At 48.0% G+C, this 24,986-nt stretch overlaps 1 protein-coding gene and 1 non-coding gene across 2 annotated transcripts; both read right to left on the bottom strand.

Moving 5' to 3' along the window:
- Positions 1–3,285: 3,285 nt before the first annotated feature.
- HSPA9 (heat shock protein family A (Hsp70) member 9) lies at positions 3,286–24,660 on the bottom strand. The gene is made up of 17 exons (XM_061456437.1): positions 24,552–24,660; positions 23,477–23,535; positions 22,256–22,343; positions 21,868–22,049; positions 21,252–21,376; positions 19,746–19,819; positions 19,554–19,660; positions 18,604–18,766; positions 17,857–17,949; positions 15,998–16,207; positions 13,358–13,585; positions 12,462–12,566; positions 11,303–11,420; positions 8,910–9,004; positions 6,625–6,717; positions 4,826–4,966; positions 3,286–4,003 (listed from the first exon to the last, which is right to left on the bottom strand). The coding sequence occupies exons 1-17, from the start codon at positions 24,636–24,638 to the stop codon at positions 3,944–3,946; spliced, it is 2,028 nt and encodes a 675-aa protein (XP_061312421.1). The 5' UTR covers positions 24,639–24,660; the 3' UTR covers positions 3,286–3,943.
- On the bottom strand, positions 13,035–13,106 carry LOC133271331 (small nucleolar RNA SNORD63). Its single transcript, XR_009744091.1, has one exon. It is a non-coding gene; the product is annotated as a small nucleolar RNA SNORD63 (small nucleolar RNA).
- Positions 24,661–24,986: the final 326 nt, after the last annotated feature.

Here is a 24,986-nt window from a genome sequence, read left to right on the forward strand (position 1 = left end):
TACCAGCTTGGATTTAAATCCTGTTTCTCTTTAGGGTTGAGCAAGGATCAACTCCAACCCTTTCAGGTGCTTTTACATGTGCATCTGGTCCTACATAGCCCTTTATAATCCTCCTCAGAACAGCAAGACAGTGGATTATGCCTGGCTTTAGAGATGATCTGCTGAGATGCAAGTTTCTGTGCCTGATAAGACAGGGACCGTGTATGCAGATGGGCAGGCGCTTCCCTACAAACCTACCCTGTGCTTCCCTACAATCCTGCCCTTTCCATTTGTCATGGTTTAAACCCAGTCCAAAGAACAGTCACTGAGCATCCATCCCGGTTCTTGCCCCCCAGCCCAAGGCACCCACTTTGCTGTGGCACTTCCAGCTCCGTCATCCCCAATGTGACAGATGCTGTGGGTTCCCCCAGCTCTCCTGGTGCTGGCTGACACGGATGTGAGCAGCGCTGGTCTCTGACAGCGGCACAGCTCCATGGGAAGGAGGAAGGAGCAGAGAGCAGCGATGGGGCAGAGCCACTGAATTAGAGAGAACTTTTCCAATACGCTGCTGAAAGGAGAAAGGAGCCGTGCCCTTGCAATGTGCTGGCTGGTGCAGAAGGGGAGACTCCACCTCACTTTGCTCCTATGCAGCACTGCAATCCCAAGGGAAGCTGAACATCTCCTGCTGCACAGGCCCCACAGCAGGTCCCTGTACTCCCCAGCATGCTCCTCAGACGTGGCACAATGGGAGCAAATGCAGTTAGGAAAGGAAAAGAAGCCTCTGGAGGCAGGTGGAGATGCGCTGCTCCTGGTTGAGACCTCAGCCTTCTGTTCCCTACTGAAGGCAAGTGGGAGCTGTGACCCTGGGGTCTGCCATCCCAGTCCTCCATCCACCCGTGTCACTGATGTTATCATGACCTTCAGAGGAGGCTGGGCCCTGCCCTGCCCTCCTCCCACCTGCAGAAGTCACCATGAGGGGATGTGTGCAGGTGGAAGCAGCACAAGCAGCCCTCAGCCACCTTTTGCCCCTCCAAAGAACGCACGCAAAGCTTTCCTTAGCTGCTATCCTACACAGAGCAGTCATTGACCCCAGCACTGCTGGGGCTGTGGGCCTCCTGAGAGTAGCACTGGCCTACATGGAAAATGACAGCGTGCAACAACCCCCAAACACCTTTCTCCCAGGGCTGGCAGGCACCTTCCCAGCGGTGGGACAGCAGCAGTTAACTGCTCGGGACAGGGTGCATAGGATCACAGAATCCCACACTGGGTTGCATTGGAAGAGACCTTAGACCTCATCCATTTCCAACCCCCTGCCATGGGCAGGGACTCCTTCCACTAGAGCAGCTTGCTCCAAGCCCCATCCAACCTGTCACCAGAGGTAATAGTCCCATTGCTGCATCTCCTGCCTTCCTGGCAGCTTTTCACAGCAAACCTGTTCCCAGCAGGACACACATCACCCGAGTTCACTTCTCCCTCCCCAGTTCAGTAATTCAGCTTATAAAGGAGGAGCTAAGACCAGCACATTAAAGAATAAAGAACACCTATGACGGACGAATTGAAACTAGGACAGGGAAAATAACTCATTGCAGAATTAAACCTGGCCAGTGCCTCAGGACCCTGCAGGCTACGACGATGATCCATCACCTTTGCCCTGCCAGCACTACAAGCCAAGAGGCAGGCAACTGGAAGCAGCAGCACAGGCTCTGCTGCAGGAACATCCAGCTGCAGTGCCAGGCAGGTAGCAGGAAAAGCATCCCCAGAGGATGGGTTTTAAACTGTTTCACCTCAGGCTGTTTCCTCTCCTGGAATATTCCTCACCTGGAATATCCCAGTCACTTTGCTGCTGGAGGATTCCTGCTCTTTTTCCGACTGTAGTTTTATGCAGGGGATCACTTTGGACAAGAGCCCAGCAGAGGGAAATTCAGGACAGAAGTTGCCTGCAATCAAGTTTTGCAAAGGAGAGTGCTCTCAGGAGATGCACAGCCGAGTGCTCCTGCCTGTATCAAACCCCCAGGCAGGACAGGAGCCGGGTTATGCTGTGACAGAATGAAGCTCCACACCTGAGACACGCACAGCAAGACGGCACAGACAGGCTCAGGAGGGTTTGTTCACATGCTGTGAATGTGAACGTGTTCCTCACACCATCTAAGTGTACCTTGGCCTGCCACTGCCTGCCTGTGACAAAGGGAAAATCCCCAAACTAAACAACAGAATAGGGCCCAGAGCTACACCCAACTGCATCGCTTGGCTGCTTGAGGAAGAGCTCCATTGGCACAACCACTCAAAGCTCCACAGCCTGCACCGGCCCTGCTGTCCTCCCTGGGAACAGCCACAGCAGAGCTGGGACCCCAACACTGCTCTCCTCCTGAAAGCACAGCATTTGGGGCTGGAGCTGCCCTGTTCCCCTTTAGTAACAGCTCAACATGCTTTGTTTTGCTGCCCAAACCTGCCAGTGCTCCATGCGCATCAAGTGTGGGGCGGGCTGGGCACCTACAGCACTGCCTCTGACCTGCTTCTGCAGCTGCACCAGGCTCCTTCCTCACCTTCATGCCCAGGCCACACTGCTCCAAGCTCCCTCACTTGACAGATCAGTTGCTGCTTATACCCTTCTGTCCACTTCAGTGGCCTCAGCTGACCACAGAGGAAGCTGCTTCGAGTCTTCAGGACTAGGACTGCTGGGGAGAATTCAGTGTCTGAAGCCTTGGGCCCATCCATAACTTGAAAGGGTTTGCAGAACTAGGATATGGAGCCTTCCCCAGTAGTTTCTCTTATTAAGGAAACTGGCTAGAGTGCCAGAAAGAGGAATCCTTCCTCCCTCCTGAATATCTAAGCTGTGAGGACAAAGCAGCTGTAAACGTTGCAGTCAATTACACAGAGTAGCAGAAGGGGAGAAAAAGGAGAAACAGAAGTAGTATAATGGCAAGAAGGTTGCAAAGGTTTGCAGTGTTTGCAACTACAAGCAGCAGTGGCGCAACGGCTGCTCCAAATCTGTGCCAGAAGGTTGAGTCCGAGCACAAAGTGTCTGATGATGAAGTCCCACAGCTACACCCCATCAGCACAGGGCTTCATGCAGCTGTAGGAGCACAGTGGTGGCACTCAGTGAAGGGACAGACACTAACCTGTCACCAGATACCTTCTTTTTGCAGATGAACAAAGCAAAAAGCTGCTGCCACTGCAGCTGGCTGCCTGCTCCCCCCAGAAGCATTCAGGGAGTCACCATGCTCATGCTCCCCACCGAAGGCCAGGATACCAAGAACTCCATGTTGGACACTTTTCTGCCTTTATTTTAAAAAAATCCAGAATGGATCCAGTAACAGTTTTATTATCAAGGAAATTGTTTTACCATACGCAGAGAACAGACACAGGATGGAGCAGAAGGCTCAGACAAGCAAGGTATTAACTTCCACATAGCCTCTTTCATAAGAAATGATGCTACAGCTGAGTTTGAAGTAACCCCTCTCCCTCTGAAGAAGGGCACTAGGCTAGCTGCAGCTCTGAATGTTCTCTAGCAATGGAACCAGCCTCGGCACTGCTGCTCACAGGCCTCAGCACCTGCTCACAAGTACTCACATCCACAAGCAGCATCCATGCTGGTGTTCCTCTCCTCCCAGTTCCAGCAGGACTTCCATCTCCACCTTTCGATTTCATGACATGGTTTCCAGACTTGGAGATCAGATTTAGTACACCATCGTGGCAAGTATCAGAAATATATGATCAGCGAGTCCCCATGTGCCTCGGTTGAGACCTAACTTTGCCTGGCATGAATTAATTTTCATCAAGTGACAATTTACCTAGCAGACACATCACTAAGTTTATACATTAAAGAATTTTATATATAGAATACTGCAAAAACACAGTAAGTCTGAATTCTGCCCACTGCTGCTCAGGAAGGTCCCTTCTCTCCCAAGCATCAAGAAAAATCAACCTCCTCTTCATACCCTAGTCAAGGCAAGACAGAGACTTCTTATTGCTTCTCTTCCTTCTGATCCCCTGGACTTCCAGAACCCTCTCGTTCAGAGGCCATCTGTGAAAGAGTTGGTTTGTTAGTTAACAACAAAATGCTTCTCCTAGACTTTTCCCCCCCTCTACATAGCTGCTTGGGTCAGTTCTAGACAGAAGAAACCCTTCCTGCAGTGAAAAGGGTGACTGTCCACTGGCGAATGGAAACAACCTTCATCTCTGCATGACTTACTACAACAAAGGACATCATCTCCCTGTTATTGACGCGTTCCCAGTGGATGTAACGAGCTTACGTTGCAGCACTGAACATCTTCAGTTTGACATCAGAAAAGCAGCTTTCAACAGCAAAGACAGCTTAGCACCACCAAGGTCACCCCACCCAGGGCGAGTGTGCTGCTGCCACCCTGGGAGGCTCCCCTGGGCACCAGGGCTCAAACTGGGGGCCTGTTATGGGGATGGAGATTGGGAATGAAACCCTGCTTACTACAGTAATGTGGGCAGACTGAACATGAAACCTGTTCTACAGCCATCCTTAAAGTAAGCCCAGACATTACTTTACTTCCTTAGGCATTCTGCACACTTAGGGGAAAGCCCTGTCTGGGCTCTTGATGCTCTTACTGGGAGCTTCCATCACTTCTCTGTGTAACAGTGCACAGTAACATCACACACTGCCTGGGAGGCAGGCAACCCACAGCAGGATGGCCAAGACTTCAAGGCCTTCAACCCTACCTGACCTCCCACAGCTGCCCCTGCAGCAAGTGTCACCCAGAGGGAACTGCACTAAGACTCAGTGCTACCACCAAGTGCAGCTTTAACTGACCTTAACCGGTGTCCCAACCCACCCCTCCCCATGAGGGCTGCAAGACAGAAGTCACCATGAACCTACCTTCTTGTATGCCATTTCAAAGAGTTTCAGGGAAGCCTGCTGCAGGCTGGTTGCTGCCTGCCTGATGTTTTCTCCTGTTTCACTATCTTTACGAGCCAGAAGTTCCCTCATTTTAGCAATTTCTTCCTTTAATTTGTTGCACTGCAAGTAAGACACAAAACCCATGATGAAATCCTGCACTTTGTTCACTGCTGTTTCACACACGTATCGGCCACAAGAAGACTACCGTTTTTGTTTGCTAGAAGCCATGAAATTCAGTTTCAAACTGAGCCATACGGTCTGCAGGGACCAGGACTGTGCTCAGCTCCCAATGGGCACCAGTCCACATCACTAAATGTGCCACAGTTGGCATTAATCGGTCCTCTTGTTTGCCGTCTCAGCAGAGGTGCCAAGGACAGAGAGCCCCGCAGAGAGAGAACAGCCCGCCAAGGAGGAGAGCTGCTCTCCCTGGCACACCTCAGCACTGAGTCAGTCAGCCCAGGAGCCAGGCTAAAGGGAAAAGCAAGCTGGTTTTCAGCTATACTTAAGGCACTGTCAGAAAGCCAATGCATAAGGCTGTTTGCCACCCTGTTTAATCCCTTTGTTGCACATGGGAGAAGGAGCAGAGAGAGACAAACCAAAGCAATACGCTCTCCTCCCAGCCCCTGCAGCCATCTGCCAAAGCCTCCCCGTGGTCTGGCAGTTCTCTGCCAGGCTGGCACGGGGCGAGGGCAGGCTGGAGAAGGCAGGTTACTGGGGGACAGCTCTGCAGCTGCGCTTGCTCAGCGGCTCGCAGTCAAACCGTGGGCAGAGCTCTTACATAGACCCACAGGAAGGCGAATGCGATCAACGCCTTCTGTGTCAGGCCACATCTCCACCCAGACGGCACAGGGCATCTTCCAAGCACTGCTACCAGCTTTGCCTTTGTATTCACCCCTAGAATATCCCTGCAGGGAACAGAGACTTAAACTGTGCTCCTGTGAGAGAAAACACCAGGTATCATAACCCCAGTCAGCCAATACCCACCCTAGAGAGAGAAGCTGGGCTGAAAAACAGCATTTAAAATGGTCAGAGGGTACTTACCAATAAACTATAATCCTGCTCCCTCAAATGCCCCACAGAGCCCCTCGGAGCCCTTTCATGCTGCTTCTGAGAGTTGTTAACTTGCAGATTGTGCACTCTTGTTTTAAACCTGGCTTTTGAAATTCTTAATGCAGACATTCAACTGTCACTTAGTGGTGTGAAAAGTGCCCTCTTGATACTAAATACCCACTTCACTCCAATTGAAGAAAAACTGGATTTAAGTAAGTGGATTTTCATCACCTCCGAGTTCTTGGGTGCTGTGTATGTACCACTGGGACCACAGAGCCCCTTTGCCTTTGCCCCTCTGCTAACACCTGGGTAAGCACTGTTCATCAACTCCACCTTTTGGGAGAAACTCTCCTCTTGCACAGGCTACAGCACAGCTCTTATCAAACCACCACAAGGCCGAGCCAAGGACATAATCCATGTGGAAATCTCTCAGTAACAGCTTCCCAGGCTCTCAGATCTTCAGCAACACTGAACTCGCACTTTGAAATAGGGTATTTGCTATTACCGACACCAAGCATGTCCTTACACCCTCCCATCAGCCACGTTCACCCCACCCAACAAGTGCAGAAAGCAGAAGTCAATGACTTTGCTTTGTGCTGTCCTTCCATGGAATGAAAATATGCACAGAGCTGGTCCTGCCAGTCAGAGCCAGCTGCGAGTTAAGTGGAAGTTTGAGCAAAGCCTTAGTGAGGAATCATACCTCCTTTACCATTACAGGAGCTACCTACCTCATCTGCTGGCAGCTGATCCTTGAACTCCTCCATCTTAGACTCTGTGTCGTGGATGATGCCTTCAGCCATGTTCACAGCTTCCACACGTTCCTGGGTAAGAGAGCTCATAAGGGCCTGCTGCACACATCACTGGCAACACAGGCTGTGTACACGTGACAGCTGATACTTCTTTCCCCAAACTGCTAAACCTCCATTCTAGTTCCCACCCAGGATCCTTCTTAATGGCAAGGAGAAATGCAAGCAAAGCGGATCTGGATGCATTTGGGCACCAGAAAGTCCAGGCAGTCTGTGCAAGCCAGTCCTCATGCTTTCACACTCAAACTCACTCCTCTGGAAGGAGAAGCAACTAATGCAGCATGGCTGCTGGTATGCTGAGAAAGCCAGCAACTGCAGAGCCAGCACAGCTCTCTCTGCTCTGCTCCTCAGCAAAGCACAAAGCTGTTGGTAAATAAGCTTCTTCTGCAAGGAGGGCACTAGAGACAGCTAAAACTGGATTGTTTTATTCATATTGTCTTATTAAAAGTGCTTGTAGCATCTCAACAGTGAAAAAACCCCACCGTGCTAGGTAATAAATACCAGTTCCTGATGTTACTGTTGCAAAGACAACCCACAGGGGATAAGGTAGGCTGTAAGTACAAGGGAGCAGCAGTCTTGCTGAGGCGTAATTCAGGCCCTGCAACAACAGGAACTGTTTCACCAGCAACAGGCCCTCTGGGACACGCATCTGAAAGAACACAGCCTGCCTGGACAAGGGGGTGATTCCATTCTCAGGAGAGGAACCACTTCCAGTGGTAATCTGATGGAAAGTGATTTTGTTTCTACATTCTACCTTCCCTCTTTGTGGGATGACAAAGTTCACAGCAGGATGCCAATCCATGGTTTTCCATGGCAGCAAGAATGTGATCAGAAAGGTGTAACGACAGTTCTGACAATCAGTTATGTACATCAAGTAAAGAGAAATTAGTTAAGAAAGTAACCTGATGTCCTCCTTTCATATATCACTGGGCAAGGATGAGCCCCACTTCAGAGCAACAACGGGGAAAAACTTACTCAGCAATTTAAGATACAAAAATCAAAGGCAACAGAAAAGTTCTCAGTGCAGCCTCCTCAAACACAAGGCCAGCACCTCCACTTCATGGCAATGATACAGTTATTTGAACAGCAGCACTTTCAGGCCAAGGTCTTCAAAGATTCTCCATCTAACCTACAACTGCTACTAAGCCAGTGCTTTGTGGCTGTAGGGGTTCTGAAGCAAGATGCTGCTTCAAGTGAACTTATTCCATGCACTCTTCCCTTCAGTCCTCTTGTGATCCCTTCAGCACTGCAGGTGGGATTTACAGCACTGCCTGAACACCTCAGGCAGGTTTCCACCAACCAGGAGAACACAAAGGGGATCAATCCTGTGCGCCAGTTTTGGCAAACATTATACATACACTGGTGCCATATCCCAGAGCAGGCCCGTGTTGTGTCTGCTTACCTCTGTATTTAGGAGCTTAATTCATTAGCACTACCCTCATTAAACCAATTAGTTCCAACCTTGAATATCACAGGTTCAGTCACTCAATCATGGCAAGTGTCAGTCTTTTCTTGACCAAGTCAGTGAGGCTTTCAAACCCCTCTTGATCACTCCGCCTGCACTGAGGGCAACTCCTGTGCTCAGATGAATACAGCAGTCGAGATGCCACAGTGAGACTTTGAGCACTAAGTAAAGCAACTTCCCACTTACAAAGAGGCTGAGGTGCAGCTTTGCTTGGCAGGTTGTATAAATTAAGCTTTAAAGTCAACTCCCTCAGAGAAAGTAGGTTAAATGTCCCCATACTGCCTCCACTTAAAGGGAACGTCGCTGTGAGAACCCAGCTGCAGCAGGCTAGCTTCAAATCAACAGCCAAGATAACAGGCAGGTGGACAGTGAAGAGCACTGATGACAAAAAGCATAACTAGAGCTGCAAAGCTCTTTCCTATGACTAATAGGCAGGTGAGCCTGCTTACTGCTGCCTCCACATCCCAGGAATTCTTCAGGGAGGAGTTAAAGTGCTAGTCAAACAGGGCAAGTTTCCCAACCCAAACCAAGATCCATGTGCCCCTGCACACACCATATCGCATCTCTGGAGCATAAACTGAATATAAGGAAGCAGATATTCAGGTAACAGCACAAGCAAACAGCTCAAGACTATCCAGAGCAGAGCCTGCAGCTCCTTCAAAGGCTGGCACAGTTAATGGCACAGAACAGCAATAACCAGCAGGCACCCACTAGCTGAAGGGTACCAGAACGATCACATTACCTTCCTTCGCCTGTCTTCCTCTGCGTATTTCTCTGCATTCTTCACCATGTTCTCAATTTCATCTTTGCTAAGGCCGCCAGAAGACTGGATAACAACTGCATTAGAGAAGAAGCATTAATAATGTCCTCTCATCTTTGAGGAAAGAAAGTTATTTCCCAAACCCTCTCAATGGCAGCGGTTTTGCTCAAGGACTCTGCACCTGTGAAGACCTCCTGGGAGGTACAAAGACAACCTCTGAAGAGGCAGTGATGCTGCTGGCAAGATAAAAGGCTGACATCTTAGATCTATGAACTCCCCAGCTCTGCCAGACACTTCCAGCCCACTGGGCTGCAAGTCACTTTGACAATTCTTCAGTCCTCCTGGAAAGCTCATGTGCACTACCACCCCCCCAACCAAGGGGACACTCTAGCAGGTTAAACCCACAAAACCCCAACCGACAGCAAAACCCAAACAGAAGGAATTGTTTTACCAGGGGACAGAGGCCCCTTTCACTGTTGGAAAGCAGCCCAGGCTAGTAGCAGGACAAGACAACACTCCCCACCCAGCTCCCCCCACTGCCCTTAAGTGAGCATAGTGTGAGTCTATGGGCAGGCTCTTAAGATCCTCCCCCCTTCTTTTCCTCCTCCAATAGTGGCAAAAAACATAGTCAAGATTTAAGCTAATTTCTGCAGCAAAGCATAATTTCACTGCAAAGGAAAGGACCAACATCCAGGATACCAGAAAGTCCAAAAAAGGATGTTTCAAGCTCCTCATTATAAGTTTTCTACATAGTATTTGTCAATGGTACATAACCCTGAATAAAGACATACGCACATGTCTTCTTTGGGCGCAGACGTGGGATGAGCAGCTCAGCTTTATAATTAGGACCACGTCTGCATACAGGGAGGCAGCTAAAAAATCCTGGTTGCCTAATATCAGGAGATGTTTATTCAGAGCTAGAAGGCTGCCACCCATCAAAAACATACAAGGAAATCAAAGTAACAAGCAGTGTGGGTTTGGTAACAGATTTCTGCCAGAAACCAGGCAGGATGCTTGAAGAGCAGCACATACCTTCAAGTTGCCAATACAATTAACAATAGTTTTCTTGCATGGAGCATGCATTTGATTGCTCAAGGGGCTGCCTCCAAGAAGCAACTGACAGGCCATATAGAGGCTTCCCAGTTTGAGGCACAAGAGATCTATTTTGTATCAGCAGAATCTAGAAATGGTTCCAACAAATGTTCTGAGCCCACAACAGAGCTCCAGAAAACGTCAACAGTTTCGTCTACTACCCCAGAACACTGGGTCTACTGTTTCACTGCACTGTAGAGCAAAGTATAGTAACAGCTTCAAGTCCCCAAGCCCCCTGTCATTTAGAGATGTTGCCAGCCTAAATGGCTGAAAATGAACAACATGGTTAGGCAGAACACCTGCTGCTTCAGAATACCTGGATTTCAAGTCCTCTGTGATGGGGTAATTAGAAACAAAACAGGGTCTTGGCACAGGGCCGATAGGCTCATCTGTATGTGCCATGCCTTGAATTCAACCGAGATCTTCCCAATTTGATCTCTCTCTGCAGGCAGCCACAGACAGCAGTCTCTCAATGTGATAGCAGAGGGCATTCCCAAAGGAGCAGCATGCCCAGGAGCACAGCTCAAGAATAATTTGTACAAGGTGCTGGATTCCCAAACCTCGATTTCTGTCTCTTCAGGATAATGTAGGGCAGAACGTCATTGCACTGAGCTCCCAGTGACACAGGGCACCCTGTAAGGCAGCAGGAGCCCTGCTCCACAAACACCTCTGGGGACTGAGGCACAGCTGATCCATACAGGGAACCCCAGGGAACAGCTGCACTCTGCTGAAAGATTGCTACAGCCATCACAGCAGACAGCAAGGCCAAGAAAGGACTGTCACAGAGTGCAAAATGAGTTGGGACTGTGGCAAAACCCTGCCAGTGAGGACTTCCATAGTAAAAGCAGATGCACATTCTGCCTAATGCACAAGGAGAGAGCATCCATCAGTGGCATTCTCCGTCAGCAGGCTAACAGAGCACTATGCGTTTACAGACACTTTACTTCCTTGAAAGGAAGTTACAGGTCAGCTGTCACTTCTTCCCTTCCCTACTTTGTTTTACAGTTAACCTTTTGCTCCCCTTTCCAGAGGAAGCACTAAGGCTAAGATGACTTCAACCACATCTATGCTGTGCTGGCAACAGATTGCCTGTGCCATCCTTAGCCTCAATCAAGTAACATGCCGCACAGTTCCCACCCCTGGCCTGTGGGATGCCCATCAAGTGAGCACTCCCACTACCTTTGGAGTCACCCAGTGCTCCCCTCAGTGCTCAGCATGCTATGGCACCATCACTGCTCTACACCCTTCCTCTTCCTCCCTAGGCAGCATCCCAGAGCACTTACTCTGCTGCTCGCGGCCGGTGCCTTTATCCTTGGCTGACACATGAACGATACCGTTAGCATCAATGTCAAAAGTGACCTCAATCTGGGGCACTCCACGTGGTGCTGGAGGAATCCCAACCTGAGAACGAGAAGTACTTTGTCATTAGCTCACACATGAACATGAGCTCAAGGTACGAGTCTCCGAGGTTGGGCATGTTGGTGATCTGTCAGCTGAATCCCAGACTGGTTTGGGTTGGAAGGGACCTTAAAGCTCATCCAGCTCCAATCACCTGCCACGGACAAGGACACCTCCCACTAGACCTGGTTCCTCAAATCAACTATTAACTAACCCTCAGAGCCAAATCCTCTACATACCTGTTGGCATCATGTGGTGATTGTAGTATCTTGACTGATTTAACAGAATACAGATTTCAACCTAGGACTAGTACACAGAAACCACGAGAGGTAGCCCCAGGTTTGGTTTCAATGTGAAACAGGTTCTGCTTTATTGCTGAACAAGCCCCTCTTCCATGGACACAGCAGGATGCTCTACTTCCTCAGATATGGACATAAACAGACTTCACTGACTACCTCTGAGGCAACCATATTAAGGGAGTGACAGGCAGTGCAGCTTCCTTCAAGAGTGCAGAAGAAAAGGCAAGGCCCTTCCTAGCAACAGAAAGTTTGGACAAACAGTTATAATGGTGCCAAACTTTGCCAACACTGACCAAAACAACTCTGCCTAAGGAGACAGGCAGCCACAGTACCAGGCTAGAAATGGGCTATCCTGGGGACTGCAGGTATCACAGAGCCTGCTCCAAGTTTTGTCTTTGCAACACCAGAGGAGAAGGCCAGCATTCAGGTTGTGTGCTGCACAGGCCTGCTACTACAGAGCTCTCTGTGCCCAGAAGCAAAGAGAGTCCTTTTAGCTGACCAGACCCTAATGCTGCAGTAGCTCCTGTGCCATATAACACTACTTAAAACTTCTGAGCTCCATCTTAAATGCTGGCTGCTCTCCTGCTGTTGACAGGCTGCCCCAGAGACAGCTTTTTTACTACAAATAGGGTCAAATGTCTTCTGTAAGATGATTCTGCCTCAACACTGCCTTCAGGGGTCAGCTGTAATGGAGAAGGTTCTGAAAGTCAAGTCTAAGGTCATGAAGACTGAGGAGCCAACGTACCAATGTGAACTGGCCAAGAAGTTTGTTGTCACTAGCCATCTCTCGCTCTCCCTGGCATACTTTAATCTCCACTTGTGTTTGCCCATCAGCAGCTGTGGAAAACACCTATGGAAAAGGAACAGAAAGTTACTGGATAGTTAGTAAATTGCAACATGTGCACTGATGCAGTTACAAACTGACTAAACAAGGAACGACGAGAAGCTACTTGGGAGAGAAAAGAATCATTACATCCTTGCTGTTCCCCTGTTCCTCTGACAAAACACTGAGGCATCAAGACTTGAACAGCCAAGCTCACTGGCATTTTGTCCTACATGCACTTGAGTGCACAGGCACTGGCCACGCCACACCAGCGGCAGGCTCCAGTGGCAGCCAGCCACGTTTCCTCCTGACCCAGCAGGGCTCCTGCCCCAGCCCCACACCCCTGACAGAACCAAGGTTATCAGTAAGAACACACACTAGCAAAGCCAGACAAGGCAAAGGATCACACCCAAGTCTACTAGGGCTGTACAACACAGGGGAAAAAGTAAATCCTTCAAGGCATGCAGGCCAAGAAAGGTGGTCTCAAAGGAGCGTGGTGCTCAGCTACAGAAGGTCTCCACACAATTCTTCTTCAGAATGATGTGTTGACTGTTAACATCACGGCACACAAGACTGCAACCCTGACCAAGCCACAAACATCCCGAGGTGTGTTGCTACACATTAACTTGACCCACCTCCCCTCTTGAGCACACTAATCATCAGAGGCACTCAGTGGCTGACACAAAGTTTAATTTCTGTGCTGTTTTTCCTTGCCAGATGAGGAGGAGACAAGACCATCTACTGGGATGTTGTGGGTAGCCTTCACTGGGTGTTTGAGACCACCACAAAAGACCCACCCATCTGGAGGAAATGTGTACCTGGCTCTTCTTTGTTGGTATGGTAGTATTCCTGTTGATGAGCTTTGTGAAGACACCTCCCAGTGTCTCAATCCCCAAGGAGAGGGGAGTTACATCCAGCAGTAGCACATCAGTAACATCACCAGCTAACACACCACCTTGAATAGCTGCACCAATAGCAACAGCTTCATCAGGGTTAACAGCTTTGCTAGGAGCACGGCCAAACAGATCCTGTACAGTCTGCTGCACCTGAATGGAGAGGAAGCACAATGCAGATGAAGAATGAATCATTACCACCCAGTGCTGTGCTCACATGAACATGCCACCTTGGCTAAAGGTTTGTATCTTTACGCTTCTGCTGCCACATAACCCTGCGGCACGACGAAAACACTTAAGCTTCAGGCTTGGAACTGCTCCCTAATTCCCCATCTTCCACGCACGCTGTTAAATGCACTCACTTCAGTCTAGACAACCCCTTCTCTGGGGACATCCTTGCAATCAAGTTTGCCAGCTGCAAGTTCACCTGCATCAGTCCTTTCCTAGCCAAGAAGGGATTGCTCCATGCTTATGAAGCAGGAGTCGAGGACTGCTCCCTAAGAACATGTACAAGCCAATGCTGGGCAGAACAGAGCTGTCAAGGACAGGACAGCTGTGGAGGCAGAGCACAGGGAAGGTAAAGCACACACAGAGCAGAAGGATGGTTCATCTTGTTTCTGTGTAATAAAGGGGAGGGAAAAAAAATTACTAAAAAGGTATGAAGTACAGTGTTTTCAAACTTCTTACTTGATGGACTGTTTTTCACCAGAAGGAAATTTGCTGCATCAGCCTGAGCTGGGTTACTAGCACTGCCCTTTCAGCTGGATGTGCCCATGATTGCAACAGAAGCACTGCTGAAGTGTCTAGAAGGGAATGCAGTCAGTAAGGTGTCTGCACGAGAGCACAGCTCCGTAGACCGCTCATCTGCCTTGCAAGAGGAAGGTGTGGGACTTGGTTCCCCCTTGCAGCTTCCCTTCTCTCCAAGTACACTTGTGAGGCACACGTGGCACAGGTGAGCCTGGAAAACTGCTGTAAGCAGAAGTCCAACTCCTCTGCACTTAAGCCAAGAAGCATCTGCTGAGTGTTCATTACAGAGGACGACACTTTCTGTATCAGCACATAATTAAGTGCAAATCTTTCCCTCTAGAGGCACATTTTACAGTACAAAAGAAACATTACTTCTAACCACCCACTGTACTTTTCCTGGAGCAGTGGCCACGTGAGTGCTCCAAAGAAGGCACACTCCCTCCTAGCAGGGGGAAGCGACCAGAGCGTACACAAGAGAAAACTGTACAACACATGAGCACTGCTTTGGAGGCAGAGCTGTTAACTACAGGCACTCAGGAAAGCCTGATGTAAGCTCAAAGCCACAGATGCAAGGGCTTAAAAATAATGGGTAAAAAAGTAAAAATAATAATAATACAAAAATAAAGTCAATATTTAAGTACTCTCTTCCATTCCCGAAGAATACATCATGTTTCAGGAAGGGCTTCCCCACTTCCAAAAGTGCTTTTCAGCACTTTATATGCAGCTAACTATGCCATTTTTCCCTTATCCAGCTGGAACAGGAGGGACTTCAAGAAAGTATAGCACAGTAACTCCACCTGAGCATTGGCCAGAGCAGCAGCCTCTCTTTATCTTGGTTCCCCTCCCTGGGTGACCTTCTGCACACGCTAATATCACCTCCAGCCACCGGGCTCATTTAACACAGCAAGTTAAAAACCCCACCACCAAACCCCAAATCAACCCCAAGCAGGACCATGTACACACCTATTATCCTAGAAAAGGACCCGCAAACCACAAATCGTTACAGCAGCAGCCCAAGCCTGACAAATCCCTATGGGATGAGATTTTGATGATCTCTGCAGTAAAGGACGAGCTGTACCCTTGAAGGGAGCAGTGTACACACAGGTACAGCTTCGACTCCAGGAGAGCTAAGCAGCAGTCTGCACTGCTATGAACAAGAACAGTAACTCACCAGCAGACAGCACCTGATCTGCAAGATGGTGCACATCTGCAAAACAGGCTTCTAGGTTACCTGTTGGTGCTTAATGCCACAGAATACAAGAGCTATGTGTTAGGTCACAACAGTTTAGAACAGCCAGTTAAATATGCTTGTCAAGACCCAGCCTCAAAGAGGCAGCTGAGTATGTGCAACCAGCACGTAACAAAGCCATTTTGCTCAGTTTCTTCACTGGTAATTTTAAGTGCTCTACATAGAGGAAGAAATCCATTGAAAGTTTGCTGAGGTTATTGTCACTGAAGTGTACCTTTATCACACACTGAAGTCCATAACAAGAGAAAACACCTTGTGTATCTGAGCAGTGCTGCCCATGTTCAGTCCGCATCAGAAAGCCAAGCTGAATTTTCAACTCCTGGTACTTCCCAGTTGTCTTTGCAAAGTGCAACTCAGGCCCAGGATCCAAGCTGAACTAGTTAAACAGGATGAGAGAGGCCCTTGCCACTGCTTTCATGTGACTACTTAGCACATCCGCTCTGCTCCTGGGGGCCTTCAGCTGCCGGAGCTCTGAAGTTAGACTCCCAACTTCTCTGTTACAGATCGCTCCAACAGGAAGCACTGTGTAGCTGTGCCAGCTTTGCCTCTAACAGGAACTTATCTCATACCTTTGGCATTCTGGTCATGCCACCGACGAGGATGACTTCACCGATGTCACTCTTGCTGACTTCAGCATCCTGCATGGCTTTCTGGCATGGCGCTACCGTCCTCTTGATCAGATCAGCTACAATGCCCTCAAACTGCGAGCGACTCAGCTTCATGTTCAAGTGCTTTGGTCCAGAGGCATCCATAGTAAGGTATGGCAAGTTGATGTCAGTCTGCAGCACAGAAACAGAGAGGAAGTGAAAGCCAGGAATGGAAAACAAGGCAGCTACATACAGGTTTTAGATCAAGTTACAGATTCAGTTCTGTCTGTACTGAAGCATATAGGTGCCTGTTCACCCTAGAGCTCAGTCTTTAAGTGGCAGCAGGAATGCGCCTGTGTTTGATGTTTCAGACAAGAGACAGGAAAATGATTTTGTTGCACACCTCATGGTTATAACTATTAAGTTCCAATTTTGATACGTGTTATTTAAAGATCTTTTATTTCTATCATAGCCAGGAGGCAAGAGGTAAAACACTGGAAGTGACAACCTCAACGCTTTTCCTTCAGCACAACACAGAAGAAAGCCCATCATCCGAGTTCCAGAAGATTTTGCCAAATGACTTTAACATTTCATGAGGTAAGCTACTTGAAAGAAATAACTCATGACTGTTTTCTAAACACAAGTAGCTCATGTTCAACAGCCAGCCCACTGCCATTTACTGCACAGTTCACCAGTATCAGAATCCACTTTTCATGGTTGTTTGTGAATCATCTTACAAATTCACATGCCGGATTTTTAAAGCAATTCTTATATCAAAACCATCTTGTTCAAATGCTGAGTCATGCTGACATCAAAAGATGATACAAATCAAAGCTATTAAAAACAGCTACGGTTTAAACTCTAGAGATAAAGCCTATTCAACAAGAACTAAACCCATGTTACTGACCAGAGGTGTGCATTCACTTTATAGATCATGGTCAAAAATATTAGGGGAAATAGGGCCAAAACCAAGTTGTTTTTCCCTCCCCTGCGAAACAGTTAAGGAATTCAGTTTTTCCTGGTATGAACAGACTGCATTTGCCAACTCTTTGAGCTAGTAAAACAGAGCCTGCTATGTCTCTGGCAGAACTATGCATCCATTGTGACTGGTCTAAACTCCTTGCTATGAGCTCCCCACTGGCCAACAGAAAGACCACCATAAAAAAGAATAAAAAATGTTTATTCAGAATCTAGAAACTGGCAGAGTCCCCATTTCAATTACTATATAATTGACCTTAATTTCTCTTAGGCAAGACTATTATACCCCCAACTTGCTGCTTCTCCAGCTTCTGATTCAGTAGTGAATAGAGGACATGCTTGACTGCATTTATATACAAAGCAGATGGAAAAAAAAGAGGGGGTATGTATTGCCCATTGTCTCTCTATAGGCAAATAAGTAAAGATTCTTTATAGAAATTATTTCCTATTAAAAACATTAACTTTTTCACTGGAATGAGTAGCTCCAAGGCTTCGGAACTGCTTTCACAAATCTGCAAGTGCTTCCAGTAACGCAGCAGTACTAGCTACAGCTGAATTCCCTGATGCTCATACCTCTGAAATACCCAAGTTGGGAACAAGGCCATGTTCCCTGTAAGACTGGAAAATGTGGTGCCAGAAGAAAGGCAGAACCCACCAACATCCTTAGCTTCCAACGATTAACTGCTCCTAAACAGTCTACCCTGCTAAAGGGCTTAGTTAAAGTGATGCCATTTGGTTACACAGAACTTTGCTATGCCACCACAAGAAAAAGCAGCAATTTCATAGAGGCTCATAAACAAAAATAATGCAAAACTTAGTGTATCAAAATATTTCACTGGACTGCTTTGAACCCAGCCACCTACCTGCACAGATGATGAAAGCTCACACTTGGCTTTCTCCGATGCTTCCCTCACCCTCTGAAGGGCCATGTTGTCTTTAGTCAGGTCAACACCCATCTGAGTGAGAAATACAGGTCAAGAGACTCTCAGCTTTTGCACAGGAGTCATGGAGAGCTTTTCTTCACTGCAGTTCACCTTCCTACAACTCTTGCCTGTAAAGATGTCTACAGAAATACAGCCAGATATATGCACTTCTGCTGATCTCTCTCACTTCTGGCAAATGCATTTAGCATTTCACAAACTGGCCTTCTGCTTTAGAGGCAATTATACAGGAGGCTACAGATGAAAGCTTGGAAAAGCTGTTCCAACACGAAATATAAAGGGATGACCAAATTAGAAAAGGAGTTGGAATTACACTGCAGTTTCTGACAGCCAACCCTGTACCGTATGCATCTGTGCTGACACCTTCAATTGGACCACAAATTTTTATTAACAGAAGCGAGCAGTGTATGTACAAGTTGGTCCTGCTACAGTAGAGGAAAAAAAGGCAGGAGTCTTGCTAGCCTGTGTTTTCCAAGAGAGGAATATTCCATCTCCAGAAAACAAATGTAAGAACTGGAAGCCAGGCTAACAGGTGTCTAATACTCTTAATTTCAACTGACAGATGACTAACCCAAGACCTAATAATTTAAGGAAATTCCTATTCTTCTATAGAAGTTCAGTGCCTTTGAAAAGCGTAACACAAGACTGAATTCTGACAAGACACCTTACCTCTCTCTTGAACTCTTTAACAATATACTGTAACAAAGCCTGGTCAAAATCTTCTCCACCTAGGAAAGTGTCACCATTGGTGGACTTCACCTCGAAGACTCCCTTCTGGATTTCCAAAATGGAAATATCGAAAGTGCCACCACCCAAATCGTAGACTGCAATACTGCAAGAACAGACACAGACACATGACTCTCCCAAGTTCTGTGGCTAGAAAAATCACAATCCTCAGGAGATGAAGTGTGCAGAATTCATTTTGCTGTCCACTAAAGCTAAAAGCCTCTCTAAAGACAGCAATAAACAAATGACATAGAGTACACATTCCTCAAACACTCCATGTGGAAGTCTTCTGAGATGTGCTGCACAGTGCTTAACTCTGCCTGTTAGTTCAGAGAGGGCAGTTCCTCCTTCTTCAAAAAGACATGCTCCCATGCAACAGCAGGGACACCAGAACCATTATATACATGTTTTCCAAAATGCAAGGCTTTCACAGCACTATAATCTACATCAGCAATAAAGAATATCTTCCTGCACTTGTAGAACCACCCTGGACAAGAGACAGGAGACTGAATGCAGTCAGGAAGAAGATCAAGCTGTGGACACCATGCACCAAGCCTCAGCGTAGCTCTGGTGCCATACTTCAGCACCAATGGTGCCCGCCCCTCACCAGGCTGTCCTTAGCCACACCTCTCACTGCTACCAGCAGGTAAGATCATTAACACTCTGCTTTGATAATGAAGTTGTAGCTGCAAGTTATGAACTCGCTTTCTTTAACAAGTACTGTTGGCATGGAACAGAGGTGACATAACACAGCACTGACTCACAGCTGTGAGTCTACTCTGGCAGAACTCCAACCACTGATTTTAACAAACAGAAAGCAGAGGCAGCATTTACAAAGCAAATTACAGTATGCTTATTTAAACATAGGGTAGGTGTAATGAACAGGCACTTACACTTTGTCTTCAGACTTGTCCAAACCATAGGCAAGTGCAGCTGCTGTTGGCTCATTAATCACCCTCAAAACATTCAAGCCAGCGATCTGCCCAGCATCTTTTGTAGCCTGAGGAAAAAGAGGGAGAGTGCTGACTACTGAGAGAAACTGAACACGATTTGTAAGCCCCAAAATCTTACAGCTTGGTGACTACCTGTCTCTGAGAATCATTGAAGTAAGCAGGGACTGTGATCACAGCGTTCTTTGCTGCATGCCCCAGGTAATTTTCTGGAAGAAAAAGAGACAAAAGAGAAAGCTATTCTTATAAAATAAGAACACTACCAAGTTGTTATGAAGTAGTTTGAAATCATTTTCCTGAACTAAAAGCACGAGATAGGCTTGCTGCCCGAGAACCTGCTGCTTTGGGGGAAGATGCAGAGAGAGCCATGCAGGAATCAAGCCCTTCCACATAACAATGGCAGTTCACAGACTTCTGACAGAACAGCAAAGCACCCCTGCAATTCAATCAGTGACTGGATGCCACTAGTGAGCAAGAACTCATCTAAGAGCTTAACCTGTCTTTTTAGTATGTGAGGCTGAAGTTGTTTCCCATTTCTTGGGGTATTCAACACGTAATGCACTTACAACCTACTCATTTTCATCCTGTTTATAGAATCTGCTCTCAGTAACATTTATACAGTACAAATAATGCACATGTACTAACTTTATAAGCATCTGAGACAACAAGTCAGGAAAAATCTGTATTACACCCTAACTTAAGGTCATAAACCTTCCTCTGTGTTACTTGCAAAGCCAGGTCATTCCATAGTTGAATTCATGTAGTACCAAGGCCAAAGGCCAATAGACCTAGAGGAAGCAGACCGCTGCTTAAAGCAGAGGTCCACCATCCTTGGAGTAAATCAGGTTCATCACATCTAGATGTTTCCATACCATATACTGACACTTTACTCTTGGGTGGAGCTTTAGCAGGAACCCAGGACCCAACTGAATGCACATTTACCAAAGGAGGCTGTGGAGGGCAACTACTGCCTCTTATTTATTATACTCAGCTTCCCCAGAAGGCACATAAGGAACTGGAAAGGAGAAAAAAGAAAATTCTCCAGGCCAATGGATATTTTGCCTTAGTGAAGATCTGAAGCCACCACTGGCTAAGAAACCACTCATTCAGCCTGACAATCGGGCCCCTTGAACACTCCCTTTCTTCCTACATCTCTAGATTCTGAATAAGAACAAAGCCACTCAATCCCGTGGCTGCCACAGCCTATGATCAGCTGCAGCCAGGAAGGCACAAGGACTGCAGCTTACAAGGAAAAGGAGCTCCCCCTTCTGAGTGAAGGTGTATTCAATTCAATTGAAATTGAGTATCAACTCAATCTGTATGCAATTCTGATATGAGTATGTTTTAAGTAAAGCACGAATGTGTTGCTAGACATTAGAAACTGAGGTATGCAGAGATCATAGAATGGTTTTGGTTGGAAGACACCTTAAAACTCATCCAGTTCCAGCCCCCTGCCACAGGCAGGGACACCTTCCACTAGAGCAGCTTGCACCCTTCCACAATATGCCCCATAAAGGGTCTGCTACAGAATGATTCCCATTCCAAAACAGTGCCTTTATGGCTGCACCACTTCCCTTTGCCATGGCCCAGCACCAAGGTCATACTTGGGCACACAGATGGCAAAGACCAAGCTGTACCAACCTGCAGTTTCCTTCATCTTCATTAGTACGAAGGCACCAATCTGGCTTGGAGAATAGAGTTTCCCATGAGCCTCTACCCAGGCATCACCATTGGAGGCACGGACAATTTTAAATGGAACATTTTTACTGAAAAACAGAAGAATTCCACACTCAATTCCTGTATCAGATACAGCACAACCCTCCTACCATTAGGATCAGCAGATGAACAGGTACAAATTCTAGACAAATGCTAAACTTGCTAACAGCACCCTCAGATCCAGAGAGTCAAAGAAGTACCAATGTAACACTCCTGCTTTTAATCATCTACATCATTTCACCATAAGCCTTAGGTGTGATCATACAGCTTTGACTGAGATCAAGAACAAGAAGTCTTCATTTGTAGATGCTGACCATCCCACAGAGCATCAGTAAAGCTTTATTCTGCTTCTCTGAAAGCCTTAAGATGATCAGCAACTAACGTAACACAATACAGCACAGCCCTCATAATATAAGCAATGAAACTTTGAGATATGAGGGCATAAACACGTAACCTAGAAGTGGCTTGTATTTTAAAACCTAACAGGTCATGTTATACACCATGGTGTTTTGTGTGTTTCTGCTCTCCCCCCTTCACTTACATATCCTTCTTCACTTCAGAGTCGTCATAGCGCCGTCCGATGAGACGCTTGGTGGCGTAGAAGGTGTTGTGGGGGTTAGTTACCGCCTGCCGCTTTGCTGGCATCCCAACCAAGCGCTCGCCATCGCCTGTGAATGCAACAACTGAAGGGGTTGTCCTGGCACCTTCAGAGTTTTCCAGCACCTATGGAAAAAACGGGACAGGATGCCATCAAAAACAGTGCCTCTGAGAGCACCAAGTTGGACATTCAACTTCTAGTAATGTTCCTGCGTGCTGGTCGATTGAAAGGCATCCCTGCCTGTCACAGGGGGGTGGAACTGGATGGGCTTTAAGGTCCCTTCCAACCCAAACCAGACTGTGACTGTGTGTGGTATTCATTTTTTACTTACTTTCGCTTGCTTTCCTTCCATAACTGCCACGCAGGAGTTGGTTGTGCCCAAATCAATTCCAATAACAGCACCTTTAACTGCTTCTGAGCTGCAGAGCGAATAATTGGAAAAATAAATTACTACTAAAGGAAAATAACTACATAACAAAAAACCTTCTAACCTGAGACAGGACAAACACAACTTTTGCTGTTCAAACTTGTCTGGAAACATTCACCTGGAGTCAAAATGCTAATAAGAAATTGTATTGGTTTATTTATCACTGCTTAGCACAAACAGAAGATTAAACAAAGGTAACAAATTACTCAACCTATGCAGGGTTCTCTGGGGCAGAGCCGAAGATAACCATCTATTTGATCCTGAGGAGCAACAGATTCAATCTGGAGAATGAGAGTGGTTCTTACACAAGGCAGATTTGAACCTTCTCCTCCTACTGCTTTCTAGGAAGGGTTATTGCTCCTTCAAGGCCAGAAAGAACTCCTGAATAACACGTTTGCCTTATAAATAACCCACGCTCTGGGATGGAGAAAGCATACCGAAGACAGAGCAGAACCACATATATTACCAGGATATCATTTCTCACTCCCCAAGATCTTAAGTCAGTCCCTAACTCCAGTTCCTAAAGCTCCAGTAACCTAAAGCAGTGATTTAGTTTCTCTGTGCTAACTAGACCTGGGCAGTTTCCCTAACACAAACAGATCTCCCATTCCATGTTCTGAATCAGCACCAGCCACAAAACATCTGACCAAGTTACACAACTGCTGCTCTTTTCACGCTATCTTGCAACAAGTACAACAAGGGACTAAAATCTGTTTGAAACGAACTTTATCTGTAGTGAAACAGGGCCACACATCGCTCTTGTTTCATGCCAGTGTTAAATAGTTTGCTCTATCAATGTCTGGGGTAGTTTTTTTTTGTTTTTCTGAGTCATGGAAGGCTTTTCTGTTTGGCTGCTTGGTTATTACATAGAAAAAAAAAATCCCCTCAAGATTCCACATTTTGTGGCTGCTGGTGGTGTGAGAAGAGGGAAAACACTTCTTAAACTTCTCCTTGGAGAAACAAGACAAAGAAAACTTATAAAAAGTTATCTCTATAGCATCTAGTTTTATCTTGCTGGATTTGCTCTGTAATCCACCTCCGACTCCAACAATCACTTCTGGTATCTGAGAGAGAGCAAACACAAACATCAACCAACCAAACATGAAAAAGCAAGGAAATACTTACGCATATTTTCTGCTGGATGCTGCTCTGAGAACATTTTGACTGAGGCCGTTCCAGAAAGTCTATAAAATAAAGATGCTCCAATGAAAACTTAGTTTTAAACACTCAGCGATCTTCAAGCCAAGACCTTCAAAAGTTGACAACTTCTGAAGCAACACGGTCCTACTGCAATGTTTTATTTTGTAAGAACAAAGCAAGGAAGAATTTGGGATTCAGACTGCCATAAAAAGAGCAACTACTGCACTTACTCATTGTATTATCGGAGCCATTTCCCTCACACCAAATAGCCCAGGAACATGCTACCAGTCAAAAAACGGTTCAGTGAATTAACATTGAACCTTCGGCTCTCAATGAAGAGCAGCAGGTAAACATTAACCCCACTTCCCAAAGCCTTACGCGTGGTCAGCAACAAATGATCCCCTAGATCCCGACGAACCCGCAGCCGAGACTTTGAAGAAAAAAAGTTTCTCTTCGCAGTAATTTCGCACACACAAATCAATACCCTGCAGACTCTGAAAGCGCCGCCCCTTCTCCTGCTTTCAGAACGGACTTTTAACGACCTTACCAGGGCCAGGCCCGCCCCGGGACATGGCTGTTTCGTTAATTCTTCGAGCTGCTCGGCCTGGCCGCGCTCCCCGGGCTGGGAAGGCTGCAGGGCCCAGGCAGCGCCGTACCCAATGCCGCGGCCTGCTCTGCGCCGCACCGAGCGGCAGGGCCGGGTGGATTGTCCTTCCCGGCCTCTCCCTGCGCTGCCCCCGCACACATGAGGTGAGGAGCTCAGCGATCTCACTACAAACCTCCCCGAGAGCAGACCCAGGCCCGAGACCGCGCTCCCGGGCCGCCGTCCCCTCCTCACTACCGCCGCTACGCCATTAAGGGCTCACTCCGTAACACATGCACCGTACCGGAGACGGCCCAACAAGGCAGGGCTCTGGACCGAGGCCTAGCCCCGTCCCCGCCGCGCCGGGACTTGCCCGCTGGCTGCGCCGTCCCCACCGCCCGCTCCCCCTGTACCCCACAGCCCCTCCGGGCCTCCTCTGCTCCCCACACCCCACCCCAGGCCTCCCCGGTCGCTCACCTGCGCCACGCTGGGAGCGGCGGGAGCGGGGCCGCCCCGCGGCAGGAGCAGCGGGAGGCGGGCGGCGGCGCGGCTGGCACTGAGCATGGCGGCAGCGGGACCGGGACCGGGGCGGGCTGCGAGCGGGGCCGCGGCTCTTCTGGAATCCTCCACCCACGTGGGCCGCGGGGGGGGAATAGCGCGCCGCAGGACCCCCGGCGCGGGCTGTCCCGCTGATCGCCTGACCCGCCCGCTCGCTGTCGGCGCTCCGCTCGGATACCAGCACCCGGGCCGCGGCTGCGTGATGCCTCTCTGAGGCTGTGCGAGAGCTCGCTGCCTCGGGGGGGTGCGACAGGGAGACACGCGAGCGCTCCGAGGCGCCGCTGCGCACCGGCACGCCGGCGGGCAGCCCCAGTCCCGCGCGCGGCCTCGTACTCAAGGTCGGACAGGATAAAA

This window comes from Pezoporus flaviventris, unplaced genomic scaffold (assembly GCF_033815535.1).
Source record: "Pezoporus flaviventris isolate CSIRO_AGI_PZ_B2104156 unplaced genomic scaffold, CSIRO_AGI_Pfla_v1 ptg000023l, whole genome shotgun sequence".
In the NCBI taxonomy this organism is placed as follows: domain Eukaryota; kingdom Metazoa; phylum Chordata; class Aves; order Psittaciformes; family Psittacidae; genus Pezoporus; species Pezoporus flaviventris.